This window comes from Anastrepha obliqua, chromosome 3 (assembly GCF_027943255.1).
Source record: "Anastrepha obliqua isolate idAnaObli1 chromosome 3, idAnaObli1_1.0, whole genome shotgun sequence".
In the NCBI taxonomy this organism is placed as follows: Eukaryota; Metazoa; Arthropoda; class Insecta; order Diptera; family Tephritidae; genus Anastrepha; species Anastrepha obliqua.
The window spans coordinates 120,821,206-120,848,163 of NC_072894.1; the positions used below are offsets into that span (position 1 = coordinate 120,821,206).

General features: G+C 37.8%; 1 protein-coding gene across 7 annotated transcripts in view; it reads right to left on the reverse strand.

Moving 5' to 3' along the window:
- Nucleotides 1–25,657, reverse strand: part of LOC129240204 (BAG domain-containing protein Samui) — a 56,131-nt gene extending 30,474 nt beyond the window's left edge. For 2 of the 7 annotated variants that reach the window (XM_054875843.1, XM_054875836.1), the window contains exons 1-2: nt 23,989–24,818; nt 23,009–23,619 (exon numbers count right to left, since the gene is read on the reverse strand). In XM_054875843.1, the coding sequence (XP_054731818.1) occupies nt 23,009–23,311 (303 nt within the window). In that variant the 5' untranslated portion in view covers nt 23,312–23,619; nt 23,989–24,818. The other 5 variants (XM_054875837.1, XM_054875842.1, XM_054875838.1 and 2 more) reach the window with 5 other exon arrangements.
- Nucleotides 25,658–26,958: the final 1,301 nt, after the last annotated feature.

Genomic DNA, 26,958 nt, shown 5'->3' on the forward strand with positions numbered 1-26,958 from the left:
CTTGGCGTGCAAAAAATATTCTATTTTTTAGCCTGTTAAAATTCAAAGTATTTTCAAAAGTTCAAAAATAAATTAGAGAGACAACTTAATTTTATTTAAGAGTTCCACGCTTTCGTTGTAATGATCCTTCTTGAATCTTAGAAATGAATTCTGGATTACGGTTTAGGTGGTTGTTCTTGGTCCATGTCGCTCCTTGTGAGAGTTAACTTCCATTGTTGAGCCAGCTCATTTTTTGTTCGGGTTCATTCGGGTGGAGTCCACGGGGAGTCTATAAGCCCTTTCGATACTTTTTTTATTCACTTCATGAGGACTTTAGAGTAGATATGTCGAATTAAGCAAAATCCATGGAGACGTAGATAGTAGAACGCTGCTGCGGTTGAGTTAAGATGGTGATGATAGAACTGCGAATCAGAGAATTGCGGAGATCTCATGAGGAGCTCAAGAGAAGAAAAAGAACCAGACAGGTGTAAAAAAGTAAGAAGGGTATTTGGATTAGAGGATAACAACCAACAGTGGCTATTTACGTTCGTATTAACCGCTTCAAGCTACTGATGGCATTATCCGCTTTATCCCCAGTTGTAGAGGAAAAGTGAGAGTCCAGATGTCTGAATCTTTGCCCGACGAGAGCAGGGCAGCTGAGAAGAAGGTGCTAAGATAGTTCCACCTCATCCTCCAGACAGTTTCTGCAGAAGGGACTTGAGACAATCCCAAGTCTCATTGCATGGACACTTAAGGGACAATGTCCGATAAGGATATCTACCAAATTCGAAAGCTGCGGCTTTATTTGTCTTAGAAGTTCCGTCGAATGTCCGCGATATAGCCTTGGCCAGAAAGATCTCGCGACTTTGTACATTTGCGCACTAGCCGAGCGCTCGCTGAGTTGGTGTGAGACCCATCTGTCCAGGAGAAGACCGCAGGTTCTCAAGAAAATCACAATCCTCTCAGTTTGTGATGACACCGTCTCCAAGGGCCCTTGTCTAGCAAGCTCATCAGCTCAGCAATTTTTCTCTATGAGACTGTGACCGGAAACCAAATAAGCTTAATATCAAAGAATTCGGATGCCATCGTGATAGAAGTTAGGTATTGCTCGATAAGTTTCGAACACACAAACAATGAGCCCAAGGCCCTAATTGCCGCTTGGATGTCGAAGTACAGTCTACAGTCCTCAGTGAGCAACCAATCCACTGCAGTGGTCCGGAAGCCCAAGTTTGAGCTTGAAGGGAGCTCCTCCCAGAATACTCGTCCACCAACTCTTCCGTCCAACCTCGAGCTATCCGTAAACATGTTTGCTATGCCCTCCTCCTTCTAGACGGAGTCAGAATCACAACTAAACAGATAAATCTGAGTAGACCTGATGGAAGTAACAACAAATTTTTGTTTGACGGGTTCCACTCACCACAGCTTTTTACTTCTTACCCAGTTTATAGTTTGGTCACATTATTTAAAATGTTTTCGCACAAATCGTCTCATCCTTATGTACACACATGCATAAGTGCCCACACGCACACACATAAGATATGCATTCATTGACTACTGGGTTAACACGCTTCGGTAGCTCCAGTGCGCCAACCATCAATACATTGTTCATATTTAGGTTTAACGGCGCACTTTTTGTTGTTGTCGTTTGTTTCTTTAGTTAGGTAACTTTAGTGCTATATCTTTTGTAAATGCAATTAACGTTGTGCAATCAGTTTGTATATACATACACACGTACATACACACACAAGCGCATATGCACATAACTGTGTACAAATATTCGCATCTATTAACCGGCACTCCCATGCACCCATTTCCTACACATTCTACTCGACTAACTTGCTTTGTGTTGCCGCCGCCATTTTCCTCATCCCTTCTGCCTCATCTAGTTGAGCTTCCCTTCCACCTTTGGCTGTAGTTGGACTTTGTACCCGCATTTACGGGCACTGGCGTACTTTTATACAAATATAATACTTTATGCGATTTCCCATCCAACTTATTGATTCTATTAAGTAACTGGGGCGCTTTTCGGTTTCGCTTTGTCGGTTTGATTTGAAAGCAAACTCGGTTAATTTCACTTAAACAGCAATTAGCTGAATTGACTGATAGCTGTGCTTAGCACGATCAAGTTTTTGCAATTACCTTGCAGCACAATCGGTTGTTGATGTTTTTTTTTAATTGAAGGAACTTCTAACGAACTTAGAATTAGAGTTAGTTGGCCTTCTAGGCAGGCGATTACACGCAAATATTAAAGGAAAACCTAGTTGATTACCTTTATGCAGAAGCAGATATTGACTGGCGTTGGCTTGAGACGTCCTTGAATGTTTTGTGTAAATGGATGGCCTTGATGAGATAGAGGTTTGAGGACTTCAATTTCAACTCTTCTATGGTTGAACTCCTGAGCATTACAAATTCACCTCAGCTTTGTGTTAATAAGAGCGGCGAAGGAAATTTGGGTAACCAGGTAGGCGGAATACTAGATAGAATCTGAACTTCATCTTCTGAACTCACCTCCCAAATCTCGAAGGCTAATTTTCAATAACATCTCAACAACCTGAATATTATTTTTACTATTTCCTATGGTTCCAAGAAGAAACAAATTCATGGCGCGCGTTTCCAACTACAACAATCGTCTCCAAGTGTTCCATGGCTTTTCTCGTCTTCGGTTGTCTTGGGGACTCCACTCAATAGCGACTCTCATGCGGTTGTCACATTGTCTACGAAGTACGTGGCCAATCGAACCCCATTTTCTTTCACAAATCTCAAGCAGTATTTGAGTTTGCTCTGTTGTTCTTCACAGATCTACATTCGAATTGTGTTTGACCAGAAGATTTTCAGGATTTTGTGAAGCCATGAATTAGTGACAACTTGCAGTGCGTTTATATCGGCCGCTATTGCTTTCCGCGTTTCACAGGCGTAGATTACAGATGATTTGACATTATAATAAAAAATCCTCAGCTTTGTGCGCTGCGAAAAGTGTGAGTCTTTTCAGATTGGAGGTAGGGAGCCAAATGTAATAGAGCTTTCCTAATGCGGTTTTTGATGTCTTCGCTTGAGCCACCTGACACCGAGTTGATACTAACTAGACAACAAAAAGATTACATTTCCTCCAGCTGGGCACCATCGATCACACATCGACGCGTATTTTGGAGGTTAGTACGTATCACTTTGGTTTTTGAGATGTTATAAACCAGCCCGGCGGCGGCTTCTTGTACTGACTGGAGTTGCATGGCCATGATGGAAAAAGTATGTGATAATAGGCAATTAAAAAATAAAAAAAATAAATAATTGGCGCGTACACTTCTGTTAGGTGTTTGGCCGAGCTCCTCCTCCTATTTGTGGTGTGCGTCTTGATGTTGTTCCACAAATGGAGGGACCTACAGTTTCAAGCCGATTCCGAACGGCAGATATTTTTATGAGGAGCTTTTTCATGGCAGAAATACACTCGGAGGTTTGCCACCGCTATTAGAAAAATGTTTTTATTAATTTTGCTTTCACCGAGATTCGAACTAACGACCTCTCTGTGAATTCCGAATGGTAATCACGCACCAACCCATTCGGCTACGGCGGCCGCCAATAGGCAATTATCGTCCACTAAGTCGAGGCCAGCAAGCCGGCTCTGATGGCCCAAGGAAATCCCACTTGCAGACCTTGTGGCGTTCTTCATAACGATGTCCAAGACGATGTTAAAGAGCAATGGTGATGGTATGCACTCTTAACATACGCCTGCTAAGACTTTTATCCTCTCAGCTAAGAGCTGATCATGCAAGTTATCGTCCGAAAGATTGGACGATGTAAAAAAAACACAAGTTTTCTTGGTCGACAGACCTTTATTCTTCAGATTCCAATTTACAACTCAAAACTTAATACTAAATCTGTCCTTAATATAGCTTATTTCTACTTATGTCAGCATTTTTGATAATTGATTTCATCGGCGCATGCCGGATGTTTATTGCTTATTGATTTTGTTGATCGAAGTATCAGTATATTTGGATATTGTGATTTTTATTGGTAAAGCTAGTTCAGCATTTTTTACAATTGCTTTACATCGGCGCATGGCGGATGTTTATTACTTAAACTTATATTTATTGATAAAGCTAATTTTGCTGATCGAAGTGTCAGTATATTTGGATATTGATTTTTATTGCTAAAGCTAGGCTCAGCATTTTTTACAATTGCTTTACATCGGCGCATGGCGGATGTTTATTGCTTACATTGTTGCGTTTGTTTATTCAGCATCTGAGATGTTGCAATTGCATTACGGGTGTGGGTATAACTTAAGTGGTGCTAACTCCTCCGCCGCTAAAAACGGACGTCCCCGTTCGTTCAAACTAATATCTATTATATTTTTGTTATTACAAATTCTTAAATTATTATTTTCTTTACATTTTAATTTAACAGCAAACATTTTTTGTTACAAGTAATAATATCCTCGTATGGGATTTTATTGATATATTTGTTCTTTTTAATTGGTTTGATTGTGACTGAATTACAAATTTCTTCATTAGTTAGAGGTATACTGACAATATAAAATATCATAGAACTATTTGTAACTATCTTTATATCTCCTAATTCTAAAGATTCCTCAGCATTATTTAATGTGAGGTTATTACTTATAAATACCGATTTGATTATTTCTAATTCCTCGTTTGATAAGATGTATGAATTAACAATTCCGGCCTTAGCCCAATGAATTGCATAATCTATATTTGTAAATTCTTCTCTTATAATCCTAAGTTTATATTTTAATTCTATTGCAAAATTTGTTTGTATGTCCTTATTGGTTTGGACAACTTTTAAGATTTTATTTGAGAATGCTGTTATGTTACTTATTCTATCAAAAATTATTTTATTTATAGTCACTTGCTTATTATTATTTTCTATTATGTTATTTATTTGATTATGTAGGACGATAAGGTCGTCATGATCGGGGTTTCCTGCGATCCATTTCCAAACTTTTCCTATTTCATTTATAGATTTTCTAAATCTTTTGGGCTTAAGTCTATTTAGTTGTGTTTGTGTAAGATTTAGTTCATTAATAAGGATGGGTAAGAGGGGATTTTCGGGAGTTATTTTGGACTGGATGGTTCTGCTTATTTCATTTAAGGTTTCCTGACATGTTTCCAAGTCTATTTTGTGTATTATTCTGTAAGTTCCAGTTTGAATTTTTGTCAGTCCTGTGTCGAATGTTGCCAGTTGTGAGTTCGTGTAGTCTATAATTTTGAAGTCTGCGTACACTAAGTGTACAAGAAATCTGTAAGGAAAGAAAAACCTGTTTACTATCGTCTAATGTTGCTTTTGTGTACTGTTCGTCCTTTCTCTGTGATCACTATACTGGATTTGTCCTCTTTTACTATTTCTTTCTTATATTTTGCTGTAATTTTTGATCCTAATCGTTTGTTTATCCTAACGTATATTATGTCTCCTGGGGCGTATGTTTTTATGGGTTCTCTCGTTTTGTTGTGGATGGTTAAGTCTTTTGCTTGTTTTTTTCGAAGGATTTCTATATTTTCTTGTCGTGAATTCTCATATTGTTCTGGGTTTATTGAAACACGTCTACCAAAAAATACTTCTAGAGGTCTTTTTCCTGTCGTGGAGTGTATGGAGTAGTTGTATTCGTATGTACATCGATCTAATAGTTCTTGAAAGGAACGGTGTGTGCTTTCTGCTTTGAGACAACGCATAATTTCAGATAAAGTGGAGTGAAATCTTTCCACTTGTCCGTTAACTGTGCTTGCATATGGGGGGGTTTTAAAAATTGTAATTCCAAGTTGGTCTTCTACCATAAAATGTATAGAAGCTGAGTTTAAAGACTTTTCATTGTCGATAACTATTGTTTTTGGTACACCGAAGGCGAAAAGTATCTGTCGTAAGGGTTCTCTAATATCTTCTATTGCTTTTGACTCTATTATTTTGACTTGAGCGTATTTGGAGAATTTATCCACTGCTGTTAGGACTAGCTTTTTTTCTGTATTGTAAATGTCTATATGTACTATTTCTCCGGGATACTGAGGTATTGGGGTTTCCAGTATGCGTGGTTTATTTGGGTTACGTTCATACTTATTTTCTTTGCAAATTTTGCAATGTTTAATTATGTTTTCTATTTTAGCTCTCATTTTTGGAAAGTAGCATCTCTGTATAAGTTGTTTTTTATTTTCGTCTCTATTTCTGTGGGCTCGTTTATGTTCCTTTAATATTTCCTCATTTTGTGTATCTTCGTTTACTAAGTCTTCTACTTTTGTTTGGGTATAACGGATTTTATAATTGGAAAAATGAAGTGGGTAAATTTCTTGAATTTTTCCCATTATTTCTTCGGAGGTAAATATGCCATTTATTACTGAAGGATTTAGGTAGCGTTTCAGTAATGCAGTTAGATTTTCTATTGAATAGTTTGGTTTAATTATTATATGCCTATGGTAGGTTGGGAATGGAATTTTAAACTGATAGCTGTCTTCGTCTCCTAGTGAGATCCAAAGTTGATTTTTAAAGGCATTTATGGGTCCTTCTACTGCTGGGATTAGATTGTGAGATGAGCTTTCGTCGGAGTGTGTAGCGACTGATAGGGAATTTATTTCAAATGGTCTTGATAACGTGTCGGCAACTACGTTAGATTTTCCGGGTTTGTATTTAATTTCATAGTTGTACTCTTCCAAAATTGCTTTCCAACGTTTTAATTTAGAATTATTATTTTTATTGCTTAGGGCGTAAGTGAGTGGCTGATGATCTGTATGAATAATTACTTTTGCTGTACCATATAGATAATTTCTAAAGGAATTTAGTGCCCAAATTATGGCGAGCATCTCCTTTTCATTTACTGCATAATTTTCTTCTGCTTTGTTCAATGTTCTTGATATAAAGGTTATCGGTTTTCCGTTCTGTTCTAGGACCGCGCCTATGGCATATTTTGAGGCATCAGTGGTCAGGTCAAACTCTTTGCTATAATCAGGATATTGAAGTACTACATCTTTGGATATTAGGGTGGTCTTTATTTTATTAAACGCTGCTTTCGCTTTTTCATCTAAATTTATTTGGATTTTCTTTGAACTGCTTTTTGACATTCTTCCTTCTTCGCCTCGAAGTAGGGATGTTAACGGCTTTGCTAACTTAGCATAATCTTTGATAAATCGTCTATAATATCCAGATAGACCTAAGAAGGATCTTAAGTCCTTGATCGTCTGAGGGTAGGGGAAGTTGGCTATTGCTTGTACTTTGGATGGGTTTGTTGAGATTCCCTCGGAGGATACTACAAATCCTAAGAACTCGACTTGTTTTTTAAAGAATTCGCATTTGTCGACTTGAACTTTCATGTTTGCTTTTGTAAGAGTATCAAAAATTGTATCTATGTGTTCGGAATGTTCTTTTTCATTTTTGCTAAATATAATAATATCATCTATATATACATAGCATATACGTCCAATATGTTCTCTTAGTATGTCGTCCAATGTCCTTTGGAAAATGGATGGGGCATTTTTCAAACCAAATGGCAGTCTGGTGAACTCGTATTTTCCGTTGTTCACGGAAAAAGCTGTCTTCTCCACGTCAGATTCCTTAAGAGGAATTTGGTGGAAACCGCTTTTTAGGTCAATCACAGAGAATATTCGGTTTTTCCCTAGCTGAGAGAGAACCTCATTTATTTCAGGTATCGGGTACCTATCTGCAATTGTGACTGCATTTAATTTTCTGTAATCAATAACCATTCGGAATTTCTTTTCGCCTGAAGCATCGTTTTTTTTGGGTACGATCCACACAGGTGAATTGTAGGGTGACCTTGATTTCCGTATGATTCCGTCTTCCAATAACTTTTTTACTTGGTCTTCGACCTCTTGTTTAAGGCTGATGGGGTATGGGTAGGATTTTGAGTATATGGGTGTGTCGGAAGTAGTACGTATTTCTGCTACTACTTTTGTTGTGTATGTCAATTTTTCGTTTGGTTCTGAGAATAAATTGCGGTGTTTTTGCATTATCTGTCTTATTTTGTCTTTACCTATCGTTGTCGTTTGTTCGTCTCGAATTTGTATTGCATTTACGTCCTGTATCTTATACTGTCTGAGATGGATTCTTCTTGTATTTGCTATAAGCATGAAATTTTCTTTGGTATGTATGACTGCTGAGAGTTCTTTTAGGCTGTCGTTCCCTAATATTGCATGGAATGTCTTTAGTGTGGGTAGCAGGAAAAATTTAAGTCTGCAATCTTCTAAATTAAAAAGGTTTAAAAAGGTGTGGTGGGTAATTTTTATTCTTCCTCCGACTGAGTTAGCAAAGAAAGGCTTTTCGTTTTCCATATATTTTTTTACTAAATTGCACTGTATATAATTTCTGTTTGATCCTGTATCTACTAGAATGTTTAGTATGTCGCCGCTCTTCGTCTTGCATCTGAAGTATGGTAACGAAGAGCTGTTTAGCCTAAAAAATGTACGTCCGTCAGGTCGTGGGTCTCTTTCATATTGTAGTCTGTCGGCTGGCCGTTATCATATTCGTCATAGTATTGGTCTTTGTAGTTTTGGTCGTTTGTGGTTTCGTCGGAACTTATATGAAAGTTCCTTTGAACTTTCGTGGGGGGGTGGTTTATCATTGATGCGTTTGGTGGGCGTTTACCTGGTTCGTGTGGTTTGGGACGGTTTGTATAGTTTACTGCTTTCGTCCTGATACTTTCGTCTACATCCATAGGTTGAGGTGGTTTAGGTGGTCTTGGAGGGGGGTGGTTTTGTTGTTGGTTATAGGGATTTTGTGATTGGTAATAGCGATTTTGTGGTTGGTAATAGGGATTTTGTGGTTGGTATCTATTGTATAGGTTTGATTGGTTTTGGTTTTGTTGTCCATAGGTTGGATGAGGGTGAGGTATATGGGCTAGTTCGGGGTAGAACCTTAATTGTGAATTTGTAGGTTGCACATATCTTGAGGTGGGAAGCTGTTGTCTAGGGATAGAAGAATTAAAAGTTTGATTTCTGAGGGTTGGTTGTGGCATCTGATTATATGCATGCTGCGCTCTAAAGCTCTGGTTTTCTAGTTTGAGGCAAAGGTGTAGGGCCTCTGGAAGGCTCTTCGGCTCTTTTATGCCTAGGAGTCTAGGAAGATCTCCAGAAAGTCCTCTGATGAAGGTATCAAGGGCTTTAGCACGGTAGTTATCTGTTAATAGATGGACTGCCTCTTCTCCTATTTCCATGCATCCTATTTTATTAAGGATCAGGGATAAATGGCTATAAACTTCCTGGTAGAATTTGTTAATCGTCATTCTTCCTTGAATGAGACACGTCATCTGGTATTCTAGGGTACCTATATCGCGTTTGTCTGCGTAGTGGGTAGTTAAGCAGCGGGAGATTGCTGTCCAATCTAAAGGTGTGTTGTATGATTCAAGGGCTATATCCGCTTTTCCTATAATTTTGTTTCGGATCACATTTAGGATACCGAAGTATCTCGGAGTGCCTTTTGAGGGTTCATATATCCTTAAAATACGTTCAACGCTTTTTTTCCATGAACTAAATTCGGAGGCATTTCCTGAAAATTCTCGTAGTGAACGTACTACGTCAGGAATTTTGTCCATTTCATTCATGTTGTTCCTAAATTGTTCCTCTATTGTTTGATCTGTTATTATGGGGGGGCTGTTATTGTTAAGGACATTTTGTATAAGATGAGGTCCATTGGATTCTATGGTTTCCCTAATCATATTCCTAATGAGAGTAGCTAAGTCTGGGGAAATTTGGGGGTTTGGGGGTGAAGGTGGTGCGACTAGCACTGGTGGCCTAATCAGATTGTTTGGGTTTGCCATGGTTTATTATTTAATACTTCGTTCAAAAAAAGATAAAATTTTTTTTTTTTTTTTACATTAACAACAGGTTTTCAGTAAACCCTTGTAGTTGCTTTATAATTCTATTATTTATTTTATTTTTACAAAAGTGGAAAATGTTTGAACGTTTGAGGAATTTAATTTCCTCTATTAACGTTACGCGATTTAATATTTTGAATTTAATTATTTTTTCTTTTTTACTATTGTAGGATTTAGAAATTTTAATTTGCTGTGGCAATATTCCTCGCTTAAATTTTATTCTACGCTTTCCGTTTTTTTTCACTATTTTAAAAAATATCATAATATTTTTGCAATTTCTTTCAGCAAAAATATTATCAAGTTAGACACGATTTAATTTACATTTTCCAATTTTATATTGTTACAATAATCTCATCTATGTGAGTTAAATTCTTAAATCTAATGTATTATGTTATATATAATTTATTATAATCTTACATTAATCTCAGCTGCATTTGGGTGCCGGCAAGTGTGCGTGGTCCTGTTTTCCGTAGGTACTGAGGGGCACTAGGCTTGCTCCTTGCTGATGAAGTTGTTGTTGTTGTCCGGGCTGGCTTCGTCTGGCTTGTCGTTGGGGCGTCGGGGAAGTTCCACGTTCCCTTTCACGCCTCTTTTATGTTGATTGCTTTTTTTTAAAGATTTTTTTGTGGCACTTTGTAGCTTTTTAGAAAAAATTTGTGGCACTTTCTTCTTATAACTTAGTGGCACTTCGTAGCTTTTTAGAAAAACTTTGTGGCACTTTTGTAGTTTTTAGAAAAACTTTGTGGCACTTTCTTTTTATAGCTTAGTGGCACTTATTTGTAGTTCTTAGAAGAATTTTCTTTGTGGCACTTTCTTTTTATAGCTTAGTGGCAGTTTTATTAGTAGTTCTTTGAAAAAAAAATTTTGTGGCACTTTCTTTTATAGCTTAGTGGCACTTATTTCTGCAATAACTTTTGTAAGACGTTGCCAAGCTTATTTGTCTCGGGCGCCAGTTATCGTCCGAAAGATTGGACGATGTAAAAAAAACACAAGTTTTCTTGGTCGACAGACCTTTATTCTTCAGATTCCAATTTACAACTCAAAACTTAATACTAAATCTGTCCTTAATATAGCTTATTTCTACTTATGTCAGCATTTTTGATAATTGATTTCATCGGCGCATGCCGGATGTTTATTGCTTATTGATTTTGTTGATCGAAGTATCAGTATATTTGGATATTGTGATTTTTATTGGTAAAGCTAGTTCAGCATTTTTTACAATTGCTTTACATCGGCGCATGGCGGATGTTTATTACTTAAACTTATATTTATTGATAAAGCTAATTTTGCTGATCGAAGTGTCAGTATATTTGGATATTGATTTTTATTGCTAAAGCTAGGCTCAGCATTTTTTACAATTGCTTTACATCGGCGCATGGCGGATGTTTATTGCTTACATTGTTGCGTTTGTTTATTCAGCATCTGAGATGTTGCAATTGCATTACGGGTGTGGGTATAACTTAAGTGGTGCTAACTTGCATGCACTCGGCTTCCTGCCACGGGGTAAAATGCTTCAAATACCTGGATCCGCTTACGTGGGACCCTCTTACCAAAAAAGTTTTGTGAAGTGAAGTGTTGATTCTAGTGTTCTCGATTTAAAATTCACTTGTTTTTAACACGAGACTTTCTTAGATATTAGCTTTAGAAATTAATAACCACTTTACCTTAAGGAACATGAAATCAAATGAAATAATTTTTGATTGTTTTTTTTTTATTTTATACTTTTATTTAATTTGATATTTTTATTTATTCAAATATTTTTTATATTTTTTTTTATTATTCAAACTATTAAGATTCAAAATCTATATATATAAAAAGAAGTTACATTTCCTTGGTAATCTTATAACTCAAGAACGGGCCCACCTATCCAAACCAAATTTTTAGGCTTTGCTTGGACTATTCAATAGATGGTGTTTTGAAATTTTAAGAATCGGATACCAGGGTCTCGAGAAATAGGCCAAAACGTGAACCCGGGTAACCCTAGGATGTGTTTGTACAATATGGGTAGCAAATGGAAGCTGCTGATGATTCTATAGTATAGAGTATTTTTGATGCCGCTCCGTGACTAGGGTCTCGAGATATCGGCCAAAATGTGGACCCCGATAACTTAAGGATGTGTTCGTACAATATGGGTAGCAAATGGGAGCTGTTGATGATTGCTATAGTATAGAGTATTTCTAATGCCCCTCCGTAACTAGGGTCTCGAGATATAGACCAAAACGTGGACCTGGATAACCCTAGGATGTATTTGAACCACATGAGTATCCATTGTAAGTTGTTGATAAATGCTAATGAAAAGAGGACTTTTCTTTTCGCTGGGTAATTAAGGACTTCAGATATAGACCAATTGGGAACTCGCCTTCAGGTTAAGAGATTGCATTCTTATGTACAATACTACAACCAGTTAAAATGTTTTTAAAAATTCAGATCCGTTATCTACATATATTTCTCGAACTTTACAGATTCAAGGTCAAATATACCATAGAGCTGGGTCTTTGCTACCATTCCCAGATGGTGACTATCAATTTTTGCAAATATATTTTATTGGTGATGAGAATCGTGAATTAGATCAACGCTGTGCAATTTCGACGAATACGAGAAGATCAATCGTGAATGAATTGCAAACAATGTTCCATCAACACAATGAATTGGTGAAATTGTTCAAAGTGGCACTCGATCTGATCCTCACCGATGGCCACAAAATCATAATAAAAGCCGATAAAACACCAGTTGGGAGCACGCCAGACGATTCAGTGTATCAACGATTGATGAAGTAGCTATTGTTGTGGTTGGTGAACAGTTTCAGCCACGAGATATTGTTTTGTATCGTAGAAATGAGCAATTACAACGTATTTCAGAAATCCATCTCTGTTATGATGCATTGCAATACCCCATTTTGTTTTGGAGAGGGGACCATGGCTATCATATCAACATACCAATGATAAATCCAACAACTGGTACATACACATTTTATTTTTGTTTAAATATGATTTTTAAATAATTTTCATACGCTAATTAATTTTTGCATCGCAGGTCAAAAATCAACGAAAACCGTCAGTGCGATGAATTTTTATTCGTATCGATTGATGATTCGCCCTCAGGAAAACAATTTTATTTTGCGATGCAATCAACTTTCGCATCAATTTTTTATCGAATTGCAAGTCATTTTGGACGCAAATATAATAAAAAATTGAATGCTCCAGGAGGAACTGGAAAAACATTTTTAACTTTATTTATTTTAGCATAATTTATTTAGCGTAAAAAATTGAAATGGAAATTAAAGAATCAAAGTTTAATTACAAGTTTTTATCGGCTCTTTCACATTACCTGTATATATGTAGGTGACCACCACAATCAAATTTTAAAAAAGTACAGAAAAGGCTATTGTGACATCTTTAGAAAGTATGTTGAATGAAAAAAATCAACTAATTCAACTGTTTAAACATTTTACGAGTTCTATAAAGAAAACTTAATATGAAAAATTTCTTGCGATATAAAAAAAACATTTTATGTATGGTGGTGCGAAGCCCACTGGGTAATGCTAGTTTATTATATATTTTTTGTTTTAATAAAGGTTAATTACACAAGATTAAATCACTTCCATTTCGACATCTAATTGATATGGAAACGTACAAGTTAATGTAAAAGTTCATTTACTTAGCAACGACACAAAAAAAAATTAAAACTAGATAAAAAAGTAGGGTACATTCCGAACCAAAGCACCAGCTGCTTCATAACTAAATACAAACACTCTTAAATACAAGTTTTGTGTATGAGTATAAATTAAAATTGCAAAGAAAATTTAAGTGCTGCCAGGAAGGTTTTGAGAAAATGGTTAATATCAAATGATAAAGAATGCGAGAACTCAATTTGAGAACAAAGGACATTGGACAATATTTTTTCTTGTGTTTGCTGGGATTATATGTTTGCACATCTGTACATGAGTTAATCTTTTGTCTTCCATCTTGCATACACTCTAACTTTCCTAGTCTTTGCGCTTCGATGCTCTTATCTTATCTCAGCCGACTGTTAAAAAACTGAAGCAAGCGCTATGGATTCTGCTGTTTATTATGGACATATTTTACTATCGCTTAAATATTTGTAGTCTTGCCTATTAAATGAATACTTTTGTGTACCTGACAATCGTGAAATAAAGTAAACACATATCTTTTAGTTTCCACTGTACACGATTTGATAACAGTTGGCTCACCAAGCGAATTACATGAGTAAAAGTGAAGGCACAGATAATTGGGATGAATCACAAATGACAAGCATTTACTTTTTATAGTTTTACACTTTTATTATAGTTAGGAAATTTAGGTTAGATCAGGAATATAATTCCATGATTACAAACAATAGCGCGTAACTCGAAAATCAGATTAAAAAAAAAAAAAGTTCTTATATCTGCCGTTTAATGGTTGCCCAGGCGAGAGTCTGGACAATAAATCAAATTTGTCTTTTGTGATACCGTACCAAGAATGATAGAAAGAAGATTACGCCCATAAGAGAATGCGTGACGTCACGTTTGCCAAGTAGTGCAGTGTTCCCAACCATTTGCTCTTTACAGTAAATTTAGTGCTTTTTTATACTCAAAATGCGAAAATTTTGAAGTTTTGTGTTTGTTTCTTTTTTTTTGATTTAAAGCCACCGAAACTTAAAAAAAAACTGTATTATTAAACAAAAGAAGGTTAAAAAATGCCACTCTGAGAAGATTTTAGTGCTAATGAAAATTAGTGGGTTCTTATAAAATATGACATTTTGAAAGTGTGAATTTAATTTTTTGCTCCTTTTAAGGTTATGCAAGAATATTAAATGCCCCTCTCTCAACTCTTCTTAAGATTGAAAACCTTTTTACACATTTTAAAAGGCGTTTGAATTTACTGAATGCGGATTAAAACCATAGAGGTGTAGTCGTTTCTTCCGGCCATCAATCCTTAGGGGGACATAAGGCATCAAGAGGTGTATTCATTGTAAAAATAAGCCACAAAATACCAGAAAATAATAAGGAAACCATACTGACTTTTTTTACAAAAAGAGTAACTTATCTACTTACATAACTTCAAATATAGCAAATAAGTCGTTCCCTTAACAAAAAAGGCCTCGCTTGACAAAAAAACTTATAAATTAAATTGTACATAAGCATAACACATTTATTAAAAAAAAACGCACATTCTAAAATCAATTTGTCACGCATACAAAATTCTTTAAGTAATTCAATACAAATTTGGTGTTTTATTTTCTTTCAATGTGCATTTTAGTGCGTTTTTATATCCAAAGCTAGGCAACAATGCAGTAGCGAGCGAGAGATTTGACTGCCGAAAGCAGAAGAACACCAACAACACCGGCAATCGCGGGCAATGCCACCAGATGTTAAAAAAAGTAAAGCTAAATAAAACTGAGTGAATTATTTAAATAATTATTAAAAAATGTATATTTTACAAAATTATAAACATTACATTTGAATTAGAACAGGCTAGAAAAATGTCATGAAGAAAGAACTAAAACTCCGAGACTAAATAACAAAAAAATGCTAAATCAAGTTTCGAAAATGGTAATCTGGCCATACTGGAGCTAAAATCACGTAACTCGTTCTCAAATTCGCTGAGAGCAAAGTAACGGGACCACGATAGGCGCCATCTCATTATTCTTTCCATCATGGGGGTTAACAGGTGTTATTTTAAATAGCCCGCTATTTCGGTAGATGCCACTTTTGATGCTATCATTTTTTGATATTTAACAAGTGGAAACTACGCCATTAATAAAAATGGAACGATACACGCTTAAACAACGCATTGAAATTATTAAAATTCACTATTAAATTGGTGAAAATGTGGCAGAAATGGTTCGTAAAACTCGAACATTTTTGGGTCATCGTGAAGCACCTTGTCGGACCGCAATACAGAAATTGGTGAACAAATTCGAACTGCTGGGGCAAGTTAGTGATGTGAAGAATAAAACCCGTGCTCGCCGCTCAAGAACAGCCGAAAATATTGCTGTTGTAGCCGAAAGTGTTGAAGAAGGCCCAGGTTTGTCCATTCCTCGTCGTTCTTTGGAATGAGGCATTCCACAAACGTTAATACACCGTATATTGCATAAAGATTTGGGTCTTAAGGCTTATAAAGTCCAGTTAACACAAGAACTCAAGCCGGCCGACCATCAACAACGTCGTGTCTTTACTGATAGGGTCGTTGAAATTTATGAATATGATCCGGAATTCCAACAAAAAATCATCTTGAGTTATGAGGTCCATTTCTACCTCGGTGGCTTCGTCAACAAGCAAAATTGTCGGATCTGGGGCTCAGAAAATCCAAGAGTTATTGTTGATGTGCCTTTCTATCCTCAACGTGTGACCGTTGTTTATGGTCCGGCGGAGTCATTGGACCTTACTTTTTCGAAAATGAAACTGGAGCAACAGTTACGGTGAATGGATTGCGCTATCGAGAGATGTTTAACGACTTTTTATGGGCGGAATTGGATGGTATTTATCTGGGCAACGTTTATTTTCAACCAGACGGCGCTACGTGCCACACAAGCAACGAAACCAGTGATCTTTTATCAAAATAACACCTCTTATTGGAAAACCCTGTATTAAGCGAATATCTTTTTTTCATTAAATTTTTAAACCTACTATTAAAAAGATGGGGATTTCAAAGGCCGTCAACATCCGATTGAGAAGAGCTTTTAATCTTTAACTTTAAGAGCTTTTAATCTTTAACTAAATATGTTAAAGATTAAAAGCTCTTCTCACTACTTAAAAATTGCCGGCCTATGGTGCAACCTTTTACACAAATTTTTAATAAATCCTTGGCTGAAGAAATATGTAATGATGATTGGAAGCTGCTGCCTCTAAACTCTTTGAATGTGTTGTAAAAGGCACATTTTATTTTAAGGTAAAACGTCTGATTAGTCCTAGACAGCATGGTTTTGTAATTGCAAGATCTAAGTTATCTAAATGATCGGCTTTTTCTGATGATTGCCACGCAGGCATACAGAGTGGATACCAAATTGACGCGATATACACGGAGTTCTCTAAAACCTTCGGTAAAATCTTCCATACGATTTTAGTAACTATAATAAATTGGCATTTCTCGGGTTACATTCGACTTTCCTGGACTCGACTCGTTGCTATTTAATAAAGAGGTGCACCATTGCAGTTATCGACGGGGTTTCTTCGGAACAGTTTTTTGCCACTTCTGGTATGCCTCAGTGCAGTATTTTACGTAACAAAGGTTGATTTGTTATTTAATGATAACTGTTCACGTTTTTCCTTTTTATTTTTCTTCTCTATGCTGATGATTTAAAAGTTTATGCTGAAGTAAGATGTTCTAGTGATTCAGTCGTCCTACACTCTGAGTAGAGTAATTTATTTTCGTGGTGCCTTATGAACCGTTTATTTCTTAATATTGAAAAATGTCATAAAAAGCTTCAAAAGCCCCTTAATACCTCTTATCATATTAGTCATACATATCGTGCTTCGTTTAATGAGATTAAAGATTGAGAGGTTTTCTTTGATTCGTGGCTTAATTTTATCACGCACTTAAGATATGCCATTTCCAATTCGCTTGCTATGTTCGCTTCGGCTCTTCTAGAAAGATTACAGTTTAATGTTCCTTGCCGAAATTTTCGGCGATTTAAGATTTTTCGCGTTGGCTTTAGTAGGACACTGCTAATGCGCCACTGGCTAGGACGTTCTTCTTCTTCTTAATTGGCGCGATAACCGCTAACGCGATTTTGGCCGAGTTTAACAAAGCGCGCCAGTCGTTTCTTTCTCGTGCTAACCGGCGCCAATTGGACACACCAAGTGAAGCCAAGTCCTTCTCCACCTGATCTTTCCAGCGCAGAGGAGGCCTTCCTCTTCCTCTACTACTACCAGCCAACGTAGCCGCTGGATCTTTATTCGCTGCTCTATGTCTATGTCGTCGTAAAGCTCATACAGCTCATCGTTCCATCGTCTACGATATTCGCCGTTGCCAACGTGCAAAGGTCCAAAAATCTTACGCAGAATCTTTCTCTCGAACACTCCAAGCGTCAGGACGGGCATGATGAGAGTCTTGTAGAGTGTTAGTTTTGTTCGTCGAGAGAGGACTTTACTGCTCAGTTGCCTACTTAGTCCAAAGTAGCACTTGTTGGCAAGAGAGATTCTACGTTGGATTTCAAGGCTGACATTGTTGTCGGTGGTAATGCTGGTTCCCAAATAAACGAAGTCTTTTACAACCTCGAAATTATAACTGTCTACAGTGACGTGGGTGCCGATACGCGAGTGCGCCGACTGTTTGTTTGAAGACAGGAGGTACTTCGTTTTGTCCTCGTTCACCACCAAACCCATTCGCTTTGCCTCTTTATCCAGTTTGGAGAAGGCAGAACTAACAGCGCGGTTGTTAAGGCCGATGATATCGATATCATCGGCATACGCCAACAATTGTACGCTCTTATAAAATATTGTGCCTGAGCGATTAAGTTCTGCGGCTCGTACGATGCTCTCCAACATCAGGTTAAAGAAGTCACACGACAGTGAGTCACCCTGTCTGAAACCTCGTTTGGTATCAAACGGCTCGGAGAGGTCCTTCCCAATTCTGACGGCGCTGCTGGTGTTGAGCAACGTCATCTTACATAGCCGTATTAGTTTTGCGGGGATACCAAATTCAGACATCGCGGCATACAAGTAACTCCTTTCCATACTGTCGAATGCAGCTTTGAAGTCGACGAAAAGGTGGTGTGTGTCGATTCTCCTTTCATGGGTCTTTTCCAAGATTTGGCGTATTGAGAATATTTGGTCGATGGTAGACTTTCCAGGTCTGAAGCCACACTGATAAGGTCCAATCAGTTGGTTGACGGTGGGCTTCAGCCTTTCACACAATACGCTTGCTAGAACCTTATAGGCGATATTTAGAAGACTAATCCCGCGGTAATTTGCATAAATTGCAGGGTCACCCTTCTTATGGATTGGGCAGAGCACACTTAAATTCCAATCGGCAGGCATGCTTTCATCCGACCATATTTTGCATAGGAGCTGATGCATGCACCTTACCAGCTCCTCGCCGCCTTGTTTGAATAGCTCAGCCGGCAGTCCGTCGGCGCCCGCGGCTTTGTTGTTCTTTAGCCGTGATATTGCTATTCTCACCTCGTCATGGTCGGGTAACGGAACTACAATTCCGTCGTCATCGATTGGGGTATCGGGATCTTCACATTCTCTACGACATGCGCAGCTGTCACTGTTCAACAGGTTCGAGAAGTGTTCCCTCCATAATTTAAGATTGCTCTGTACGTCAGTCACCAGATCGCCGTCTTTGTTCTTACAAGAAAACGCCCCGGTCTTGAAACCTTCTGTAAGCCGCCGAACTTTCTGGTAGAATTTTCGGGCGTTGTTCCTATTGGCCAGCATCTCAAGCTCCTCGCACTCACGTATTTCGGCCTCTCGTTTCTTCTGTCGGATAATACGTCTCTCTTCCTTTTTCAGCTCTCTGTAGCGATCTCACATGGCTCGCGTTGCGCCCGATCGCAGCGTCGCTCTATAGGCGGCATCCTTTCTTTCTGCGGCAGCATGACATTCCTCGTCGTACCAATTATTTTTTCGGGCTCGCCGGAATCCGATTTCTTCTTCGGCAGCGGTACGTAGGGAACGAGAAATGTTGCTCCACTGCTCGTGCATGCCGGTTTGTTGGGAAGTGCTCTCTGAGAGCAGGAGTGAGAGTCGAGTGGCGAATCTTCTGGCTGTCTGTTGTGATTGCAGCTTTTCGATGTCGAACATTCTTTGCGTAGGTAGATGTACGTTTTTTGCTGCACAGAGGCGTGTGCGCAGTTTGGCTGCAACAAGGTAATGATCCGAGTCAATGTTGGGTCCTCGGATCGTACGTACATCTAATACACTAGAAGCGTGTCTTCCATCTATCACAACATGATCGATCTGGTTTCGCGTTTTTCGATCAGGGGACAGCCAGGTAGCTTGGTGGATTTTTTTATGCTGGAATCTGGTGCTGCAGACTACCATGTTTCAGGCCCCGGCGAAGTCGATCAGCCTCTGTCCGTTACCGGATGTTTCGTTGTGCAGGCTGAATTTTCCGGCTGTGGGACCAAAAATTCCTTCCTTGCCCACCCTGGCGTTGAAGTCGCCAAGCACGATTTTTATGTCGTGGCGGGGGCAGTGCTCATACGAACGCTCCAAGCGTTCATAGAAGGAATCTTTGGTCGCATCGTCCTTCTCTTCCGTCGGGGCGTGGGCGCAAATTAGCGATATGTTAAAAAAACGTGCTTGATGCGGATTGTTGCGAGACGCTCGTCCACCGGAGTGAACGACAGTACTTGGCGACGAAGTCTCTCTCCCACAACAAATCCGACACCGAATTTGCGCTCCTTTACATGGCAGCTGTAGTAGACGTCGCAAGGTCCTATGGTTTTCTTGCCTTGCCCCGTCCATCGCATCTCTTGGATGGCAGTGATGTCAGCCTTTGCTCTTACGAGGACATCAACCAGCCGGGCAGAGGCACCTTCCCCATTAAGGGACCGGACACTCCAGGCTAGGACGTTGCCTGACTTTAATTCACTCTCAACCTTTCTGGATTTGAACAAATGCAAGTAAAAATTACATCCAGTGTAACAAATTAAAATAATACTTAGTCTATATTTGTTATTTTAGTTTCATAATTATTTAATGGTTTCGTGTGTTGGTAATTTAACTGTACTACACTTTTTAATCTTAAATATGATAAATATTTGTACTGTAGTTTTGAATTCATCTCTTAAATGTCTGGTGTGAATTTTGTTAGATAATTTTGAATAAATAAATAATTAAATATAGACCTGGGTTAGTGGCATACAATCACTTAAAAGGCAGTTATTACTTAAGTCGACTTAAGCTGTTATTGCTTTTAACCACAGATTTATTGAATGCGAAGGCCCCAGCTTCGTTGAGAGTAATCTTGAGCTAGTAGACTTGTGCAATCAGTGATAATCTGTCGTATTGCAACAGCCGCGTTATCGACAGCTGCTTACGAAGCAGCCCAGATAGTTGAGACAGTTAAGTGAACGCAATGAAATTTCAAGTTGCTGTGCTCAAGCATGAGGTGCGTAAGAATGAACCTCTACGCCATCATTATCTATTGCGAAGCGAACGTTCGTGCGACTCTGACTGTATTATTCGCCTATTTGTATTCCGCAATTCGAACACAAAAGCAGCCATAGTGGCTTCTTTCGTGGCTATACCGTAACAAAATAACATTTCCTATTACGAATAGTAGCCAGAACAACGAAGGGTACTACAATATAATGTCAAATTCAAACAAACACAATTTTGCTACCGTTGTGTTATATTTTAAATTGAAGATTCTTCAAAAAAGAAGGTAGTGTAACAAAAATTTCAAGAAATACTCCTTTTGCGGTAAAAACTGTTCTTCCTTCGATGCACACAGTTTGAGATGCTAGTTAGAGAATTGAAGTTTAAGAGATGATGCTGTATTCGGAGCTGAAAAACTCACATCACGAATAGTCCTATAAATTAATTACATTTGGATCTTCGCAAAGAAGTGGGATTGAATGGAAAAAGGTAAATATGAGATCGGCACGAATTTCGATCGTTAGGAGTTCGTCATTTATTAATATAAAGGCTGATCAGATTGGAGGTACTTTTTCCACGCTCTGTGAAAAGTATTCATTGTGCGCTCAGGCCAACTTATGATGTACATAACCGTTCTACGGAACGCACTATTCGGCAAACCATCGGCAAAATTGAGAACACTTTTACATTTTTGGATGATACTTGGCCGACTAGACTACGTACAGTCCGAAGTGAGTGGAATATTGTGGCTGTAAATGAGAGTTTTGCCGAAGAGCCGGAAGAATCGTTTCGGTGCCGCTCTCAACAACTTGGCCTATCGTATGACACTACCTAGGCGATTTTACTCAAAGATCTTGGTGTGAATAGAGCTAGTCCAAGATTTGAAGCCGGCCGATCTCTCAAAGCGTCATAATTTCAGTCGTTGAGCTCTTGAAAACTCGCCGAAGATCAGCATTTTGCGATCCTATTCAAGAACAGCCATTACATTCACCATTCACCATTCACAACAACCATTTGGTGCGGTATATGGGCCCATATTTTTGCAAAGACGAGGTTTACACCAAAGTAAGAGTGAATGACGAACGCTATCGCGTTGAATGGCTTTTTGATTATGAAAATTGAAGTGTGTGATCTCCACAATATTTGGTGCCAACACGATGGCGCTACTTGCCATACAGGCCGTCATACAATGGATTTAATGCATCGTCCTTTCGGTGAGCAATTTATTTCTCGTCTCGAACCAGTGGATCGGCCACCAAATTCATGTGATATCACACTTTTAGGCTTTTATTTGTGAAGGTATATAAAGTCTAAATGCTTTGTGTATAAACCAGCTTCGACTAAGACATTGGAAGCCAATATTACTAAAGTTATTCACGAGATATCGACTGAAGTACTCCAGTGAGTCGTCCAAAATTGGAGTTTATGGTTGGCCGAATTACGACGCAGTTTCGGCTATCATTTGAAAGGAATTATCGTAAAAAAATAAATGTGAATACTCAAAAATAATAAAGATTGCCTAATCAATTTGAGTTATCGTTGTTCAATTCCAATTTAAAATCTAATACCTCTAAATTGATCACCCTTTAGATAATATAATAAGTCAATGTTGTGTAAAACATTAAATTTTGTTAAAAAAAAAGTTTAATTAATTTTACTCTCAAGTTGTCCTCAAATACCGTACGCACCCTGTATATAGGCACGAGAAATATTCTCTGTGTCGTTTGTAAGTTTCACCTCCAGCTAAGTCGATTGCACAATTGCTTTAAATAATATGAAAATAACGAACTAATCGATTATGTACGGCAACAAGCAGCAAATACAAAAATCTGAAACTAAGAAGGGAAGCAGTCATCAAAAAGCACGCAGCCGACCTTGCCATGCTGACGCCCCACTTTTTGGCTTCGTATTTTTTTCAGAAAGCAACCAGCAGAGCGGCACAAAAAACAAAACGAGACGAAACGAAACGCAGGAATGACAGCAATTATATGCGTGACCTTGACGAACGAAAACTCGCAGCGCCAGTGCACACATATTTTAGTTTACAAAAAAAAAAAAAATAATAACAATAAGAAACATGTGCATTTTGGGCCACTTCCAGTTACATGAATACATTTACGTGCGTTGGTGTGTGTGAGTTAACTTGGTTTGCTACCAACCTGAAAATGTTGCGGAATTTGCTGGTGTGGATGTTGTTGTTGAGCCGCTTGTGGCGCTTGCTGCTGCGCATGATATGACTGTTGTTGTGGTGATTGTTGTTGTTGTCGTGGCGAACCATATGCGGCTGCATTGGGATCAGCATAGTAGCCGGCTGCTTGCGGGTGCACGCCGCCGCCGTTGCCGAAATCGTGTTGCACGGGTATGTTAATGCCATTGGTGGTGTTGCCGGTTGTACTACCGCCGCCCCCGCCAACACCCGCTGCGGCGTTCGCATTCGCATTGGACAATACGGTGGGGCGCATTGTTGTTGCTGCTGTTTTATTTGACCTGCCGATCTGAAGTGTGTTGCAGTTGTTATTAATTGTTATTGTTTTTGCTTATTGCCCCAAGAATTCCACTTATTAAAGCGTTAAGTTTAGATTTGCAGTTACGGGTATTAATTTCGTTTTATTTTTTTGATTTTTACTTTCGATTTTTGTTGTAAAATTTTGTGTTATAAGAAAATTGTTTGTTGGTTCCGAGATTTTTGTTTTTTTTCTCACTTTGTTTTGCCTTTGTTAATTGACTTTTCGTTAGTTGATTTCTTATTTTGCTGGAAATGTTGTTGCCACTTTAATGGAATATAAGAACTTTTAGTACAAAGTTTAATTTTCAGCCGAAAATACTTGATTGAGTAAGTTTTTGTGAGCTTACATGTTTTTGCAGAAAAAAATGTTTCTTTGAAAAAAAAAAAATTCTAGAAATTAAAAATTTTTACAAAAAATCTTTTTTTTTAATGTTTTTAAAAATATTATTTGAAAAAATGTATGAATGTGAATATTTAATCTTTTAACTAAAATATTTACATGTACTAAATGTTCAATCTACTAACTACGTTAAAGTTCACCAATTTTTCATATTTCTTTTTATTTTATTTTTATTACTTTTTGCGCTTGAGCTGATTATTAAATATTTAATTAATTTTCAAAACTAATATAACTTTGTTATCTTTTCAATTTTTTATTTGTTTTTGGGTTTTTATAAACTCATAGGTATTTTTTATAGTAGTGTGTTTTTATGAGCACTAAAAAACTTTCCGCAAACTCTCCGCATTACGCAGAACTGTGAATTTCATTGATTTTCACCAAGTTATTTAGTATATCTTATTTTAAATATTTCTTTCATGAATTTCGCAATTTTTGATATTTTAAATTTGAATATTTTATGACTGTCACTTTTGCTGCTGCTTATTAACAGCTGTCTCAGCTGTTGCGTCGTTTTTCCCCTCTCTCAATGGTGTGGGTGGCGTATGAGCAACCACCAATGCGCGCATTAAGCTCTTAGCACACTTCCTCTGCCTGTTTTGCTTGACCGCTGCTGCCAGTATGCTCACCTCATTCATCTATTGAGCTTGACCGTTCTGTCAACGGCTGCTCCAATTTGTACGTGGCGATTACTCGGCCGAAATTCGACTGTGCGATTACTTGACTGCACAGCTGCTTAGTCGCTTGCTGTACGAACTGCTATTTATGCACCCTTCCCGCATCTATTTTCTGACTCACTTTATTAGCTAATTTCTTGGGTGGTGAGCGGCGCTCAATTTTCGTGGCACTGGGCAGTGGGGTTGTTGCTGGCCGTACACTCACCCTGTGTAGTTTGCTTTTGCTTTTGCTGTTCTTGTTGTTCTGGCCGCCTATTGTTGGTGGTGGTGGTGGAAAATTCTATTGCGATGTTTCTAGTAGCTTTTGGATTTTAGCGGAAGTTTTGAGAAAAATTTTGTAGCAGCTCGAAAATACACACGAAATAGATTTATGTATATTATTTGAATTTTTTAGTTCTTTTTATTTATTTTCAATTCAAACTTTTCATTTTAATTTACTTTCGACAACTGCTAGTGTTGTATAATAATACGAAACAGGAATTTCAAGCGCACAATTATTAGAACAAAAAAAGGAACTCGCATTCAGTTGGCATTCTTACTATTGCGTTGTTGTTGTTTTGTTGAAATTTACACGCACATCAACCTTGAGCAAAAAAGACGCAGTAATTTAACCTAAAAGCACTTGCAACACCAAAAAATTGCGTTTTGACACGCAAATGTGCCGAATAATTCAGGATCTACTTTTTGTGGGGGGTTTTGCAAAAATCAAAATCCGCAATGCAGCGATTTGGAAATTAGTAAAAAAAGAGGAAAAACCGCAAAGCCAAATATGACGTCACTGTGTGCTGCTTTTTGCTGTGGCTTGTCGATAAGTAAAATTTTAATTTTAGTTTCACTTTTATTTGTTGTTGTTGCGAGAATTGTTAACTTATCCGGCTACAGCTGACACCCGCGTGCTCGTTAAATAAGCTTTAGCTTATCACGCACACATTCTCAACGCAAAAAAAAATATTAAAAAAAGTAAGTACTTCAGTTGCCAGCCACACACGAAAAATTAAAAAAAAAAACTCAAACAAACAAAAGCAATTAAAATTGCTCTAAGTAATTTCTTTTTTACTGCATCTTTGATTGTTTTTTTGTTTAATTTCTTTTTCAGCACGTTTCTCTTACAATTTCTTGTCTTATTGTTGTTGGCGCCGTCTGTTTTATTCGATTCTCAGATACAATATTTAATTTGCTTTTACTTCCGCCGTACTTAATCGCTTCGTTGTTACTTTTAGACTGTCTTTCAATTGGGTTTCCAATTGTTACCTTATTGCCAGCAAGTCGATGATATACCAAAACTCACGAATTTGCCGTTGAAACTCACACTTCTCTTGTACTTGTCTCCAACTGCTTTACGCAAACACTATGAATACATAAGTATATGTGTATTTGTGTGTGTCTTTTATTCTCTCTCTCTCCCTATCTGTTGCTTTGCCTCTATGCGATTTACACTTTCTCCACACTTTCAAAAGTATTTCTCACTTTGTTGGTGAGTGAGCGACAATAATTTAGTATAGAGCGCGTTGAGGTTAGCTTTTGAGAGTGAGTGCACGAGAAACCGTTTAGAAAAACGTGTGCAGTTAACCTTACACAGTGGGTTAGTTACTTGAATTATGGACACATTTGAATATGGAGATGCTCTTACAAATATGTACATATACATGTACTCAAATATCAGTTGGTGGTGAAATAATTATAACGGATGATTAGTTGGTGATATTTATCGCGGGCTGTATCTTCTGAGCTCGATTTTGGGAGAATGATCGATACAACTTGAGCTTGTAAAAATAAAATAACCTGTAACCTAGGTGGAAATTGTTTCAAGTTAAATCCATCAGGTGTCACTCAAATACGAGGTGAGGCTATTAAATAACGCAACTGATGCAGTGGAGCCTTCATTTCGAATGTAGTATCTCTCGTTTATGCAAACAAATCAGTATAGTAGACATTGCCTCTGTTCACATTAGAGTGGTTTGTTTGTTTCGTCGAAATTATGTTAAGTGTAACAATGCAGATGAGAATTATTATTGTTTTTTCGATAGTCAACATTCCCACCTTTATGTTATTGTTGAGCTACATGAAGGAATAAGCAGAAAAAGCGAACCGCGATGCGGAAGGCGAAGATGGACTCTTCAGCGCAAGAAGTTGCGCTGCCTCAAGGGAGTTCATATCGTCAGTTATTTCTTTTCCTGCCAGCTATTTCTTCAAAGTGACGCGCAAATAGTAGTCTGAGAGATGCAATGGAGCCAATTCTGGCGAATAGAGAAATGTGAAACGAGTTAGAGCCATATTTCCATTAATTTTGCGATATCAACTGCTGAGGCGTGAGCTGGTGTCTTTTCATGACAAGGAAAATCACTCGACTTCCTCGATTGAAACATATGCCAAATACAAATAAATATACATATATACCGATCTGGCTGAAACTGGTTGTGTGTTTTGCCAAGAGTTGCTACTAACTCAAAATAACTCTCTGACTTTCGCTCTTTGTTCGGCTCCTATCGTTAGCTGCACTTTATGTAGAGATTTGACAACCTCGTGACC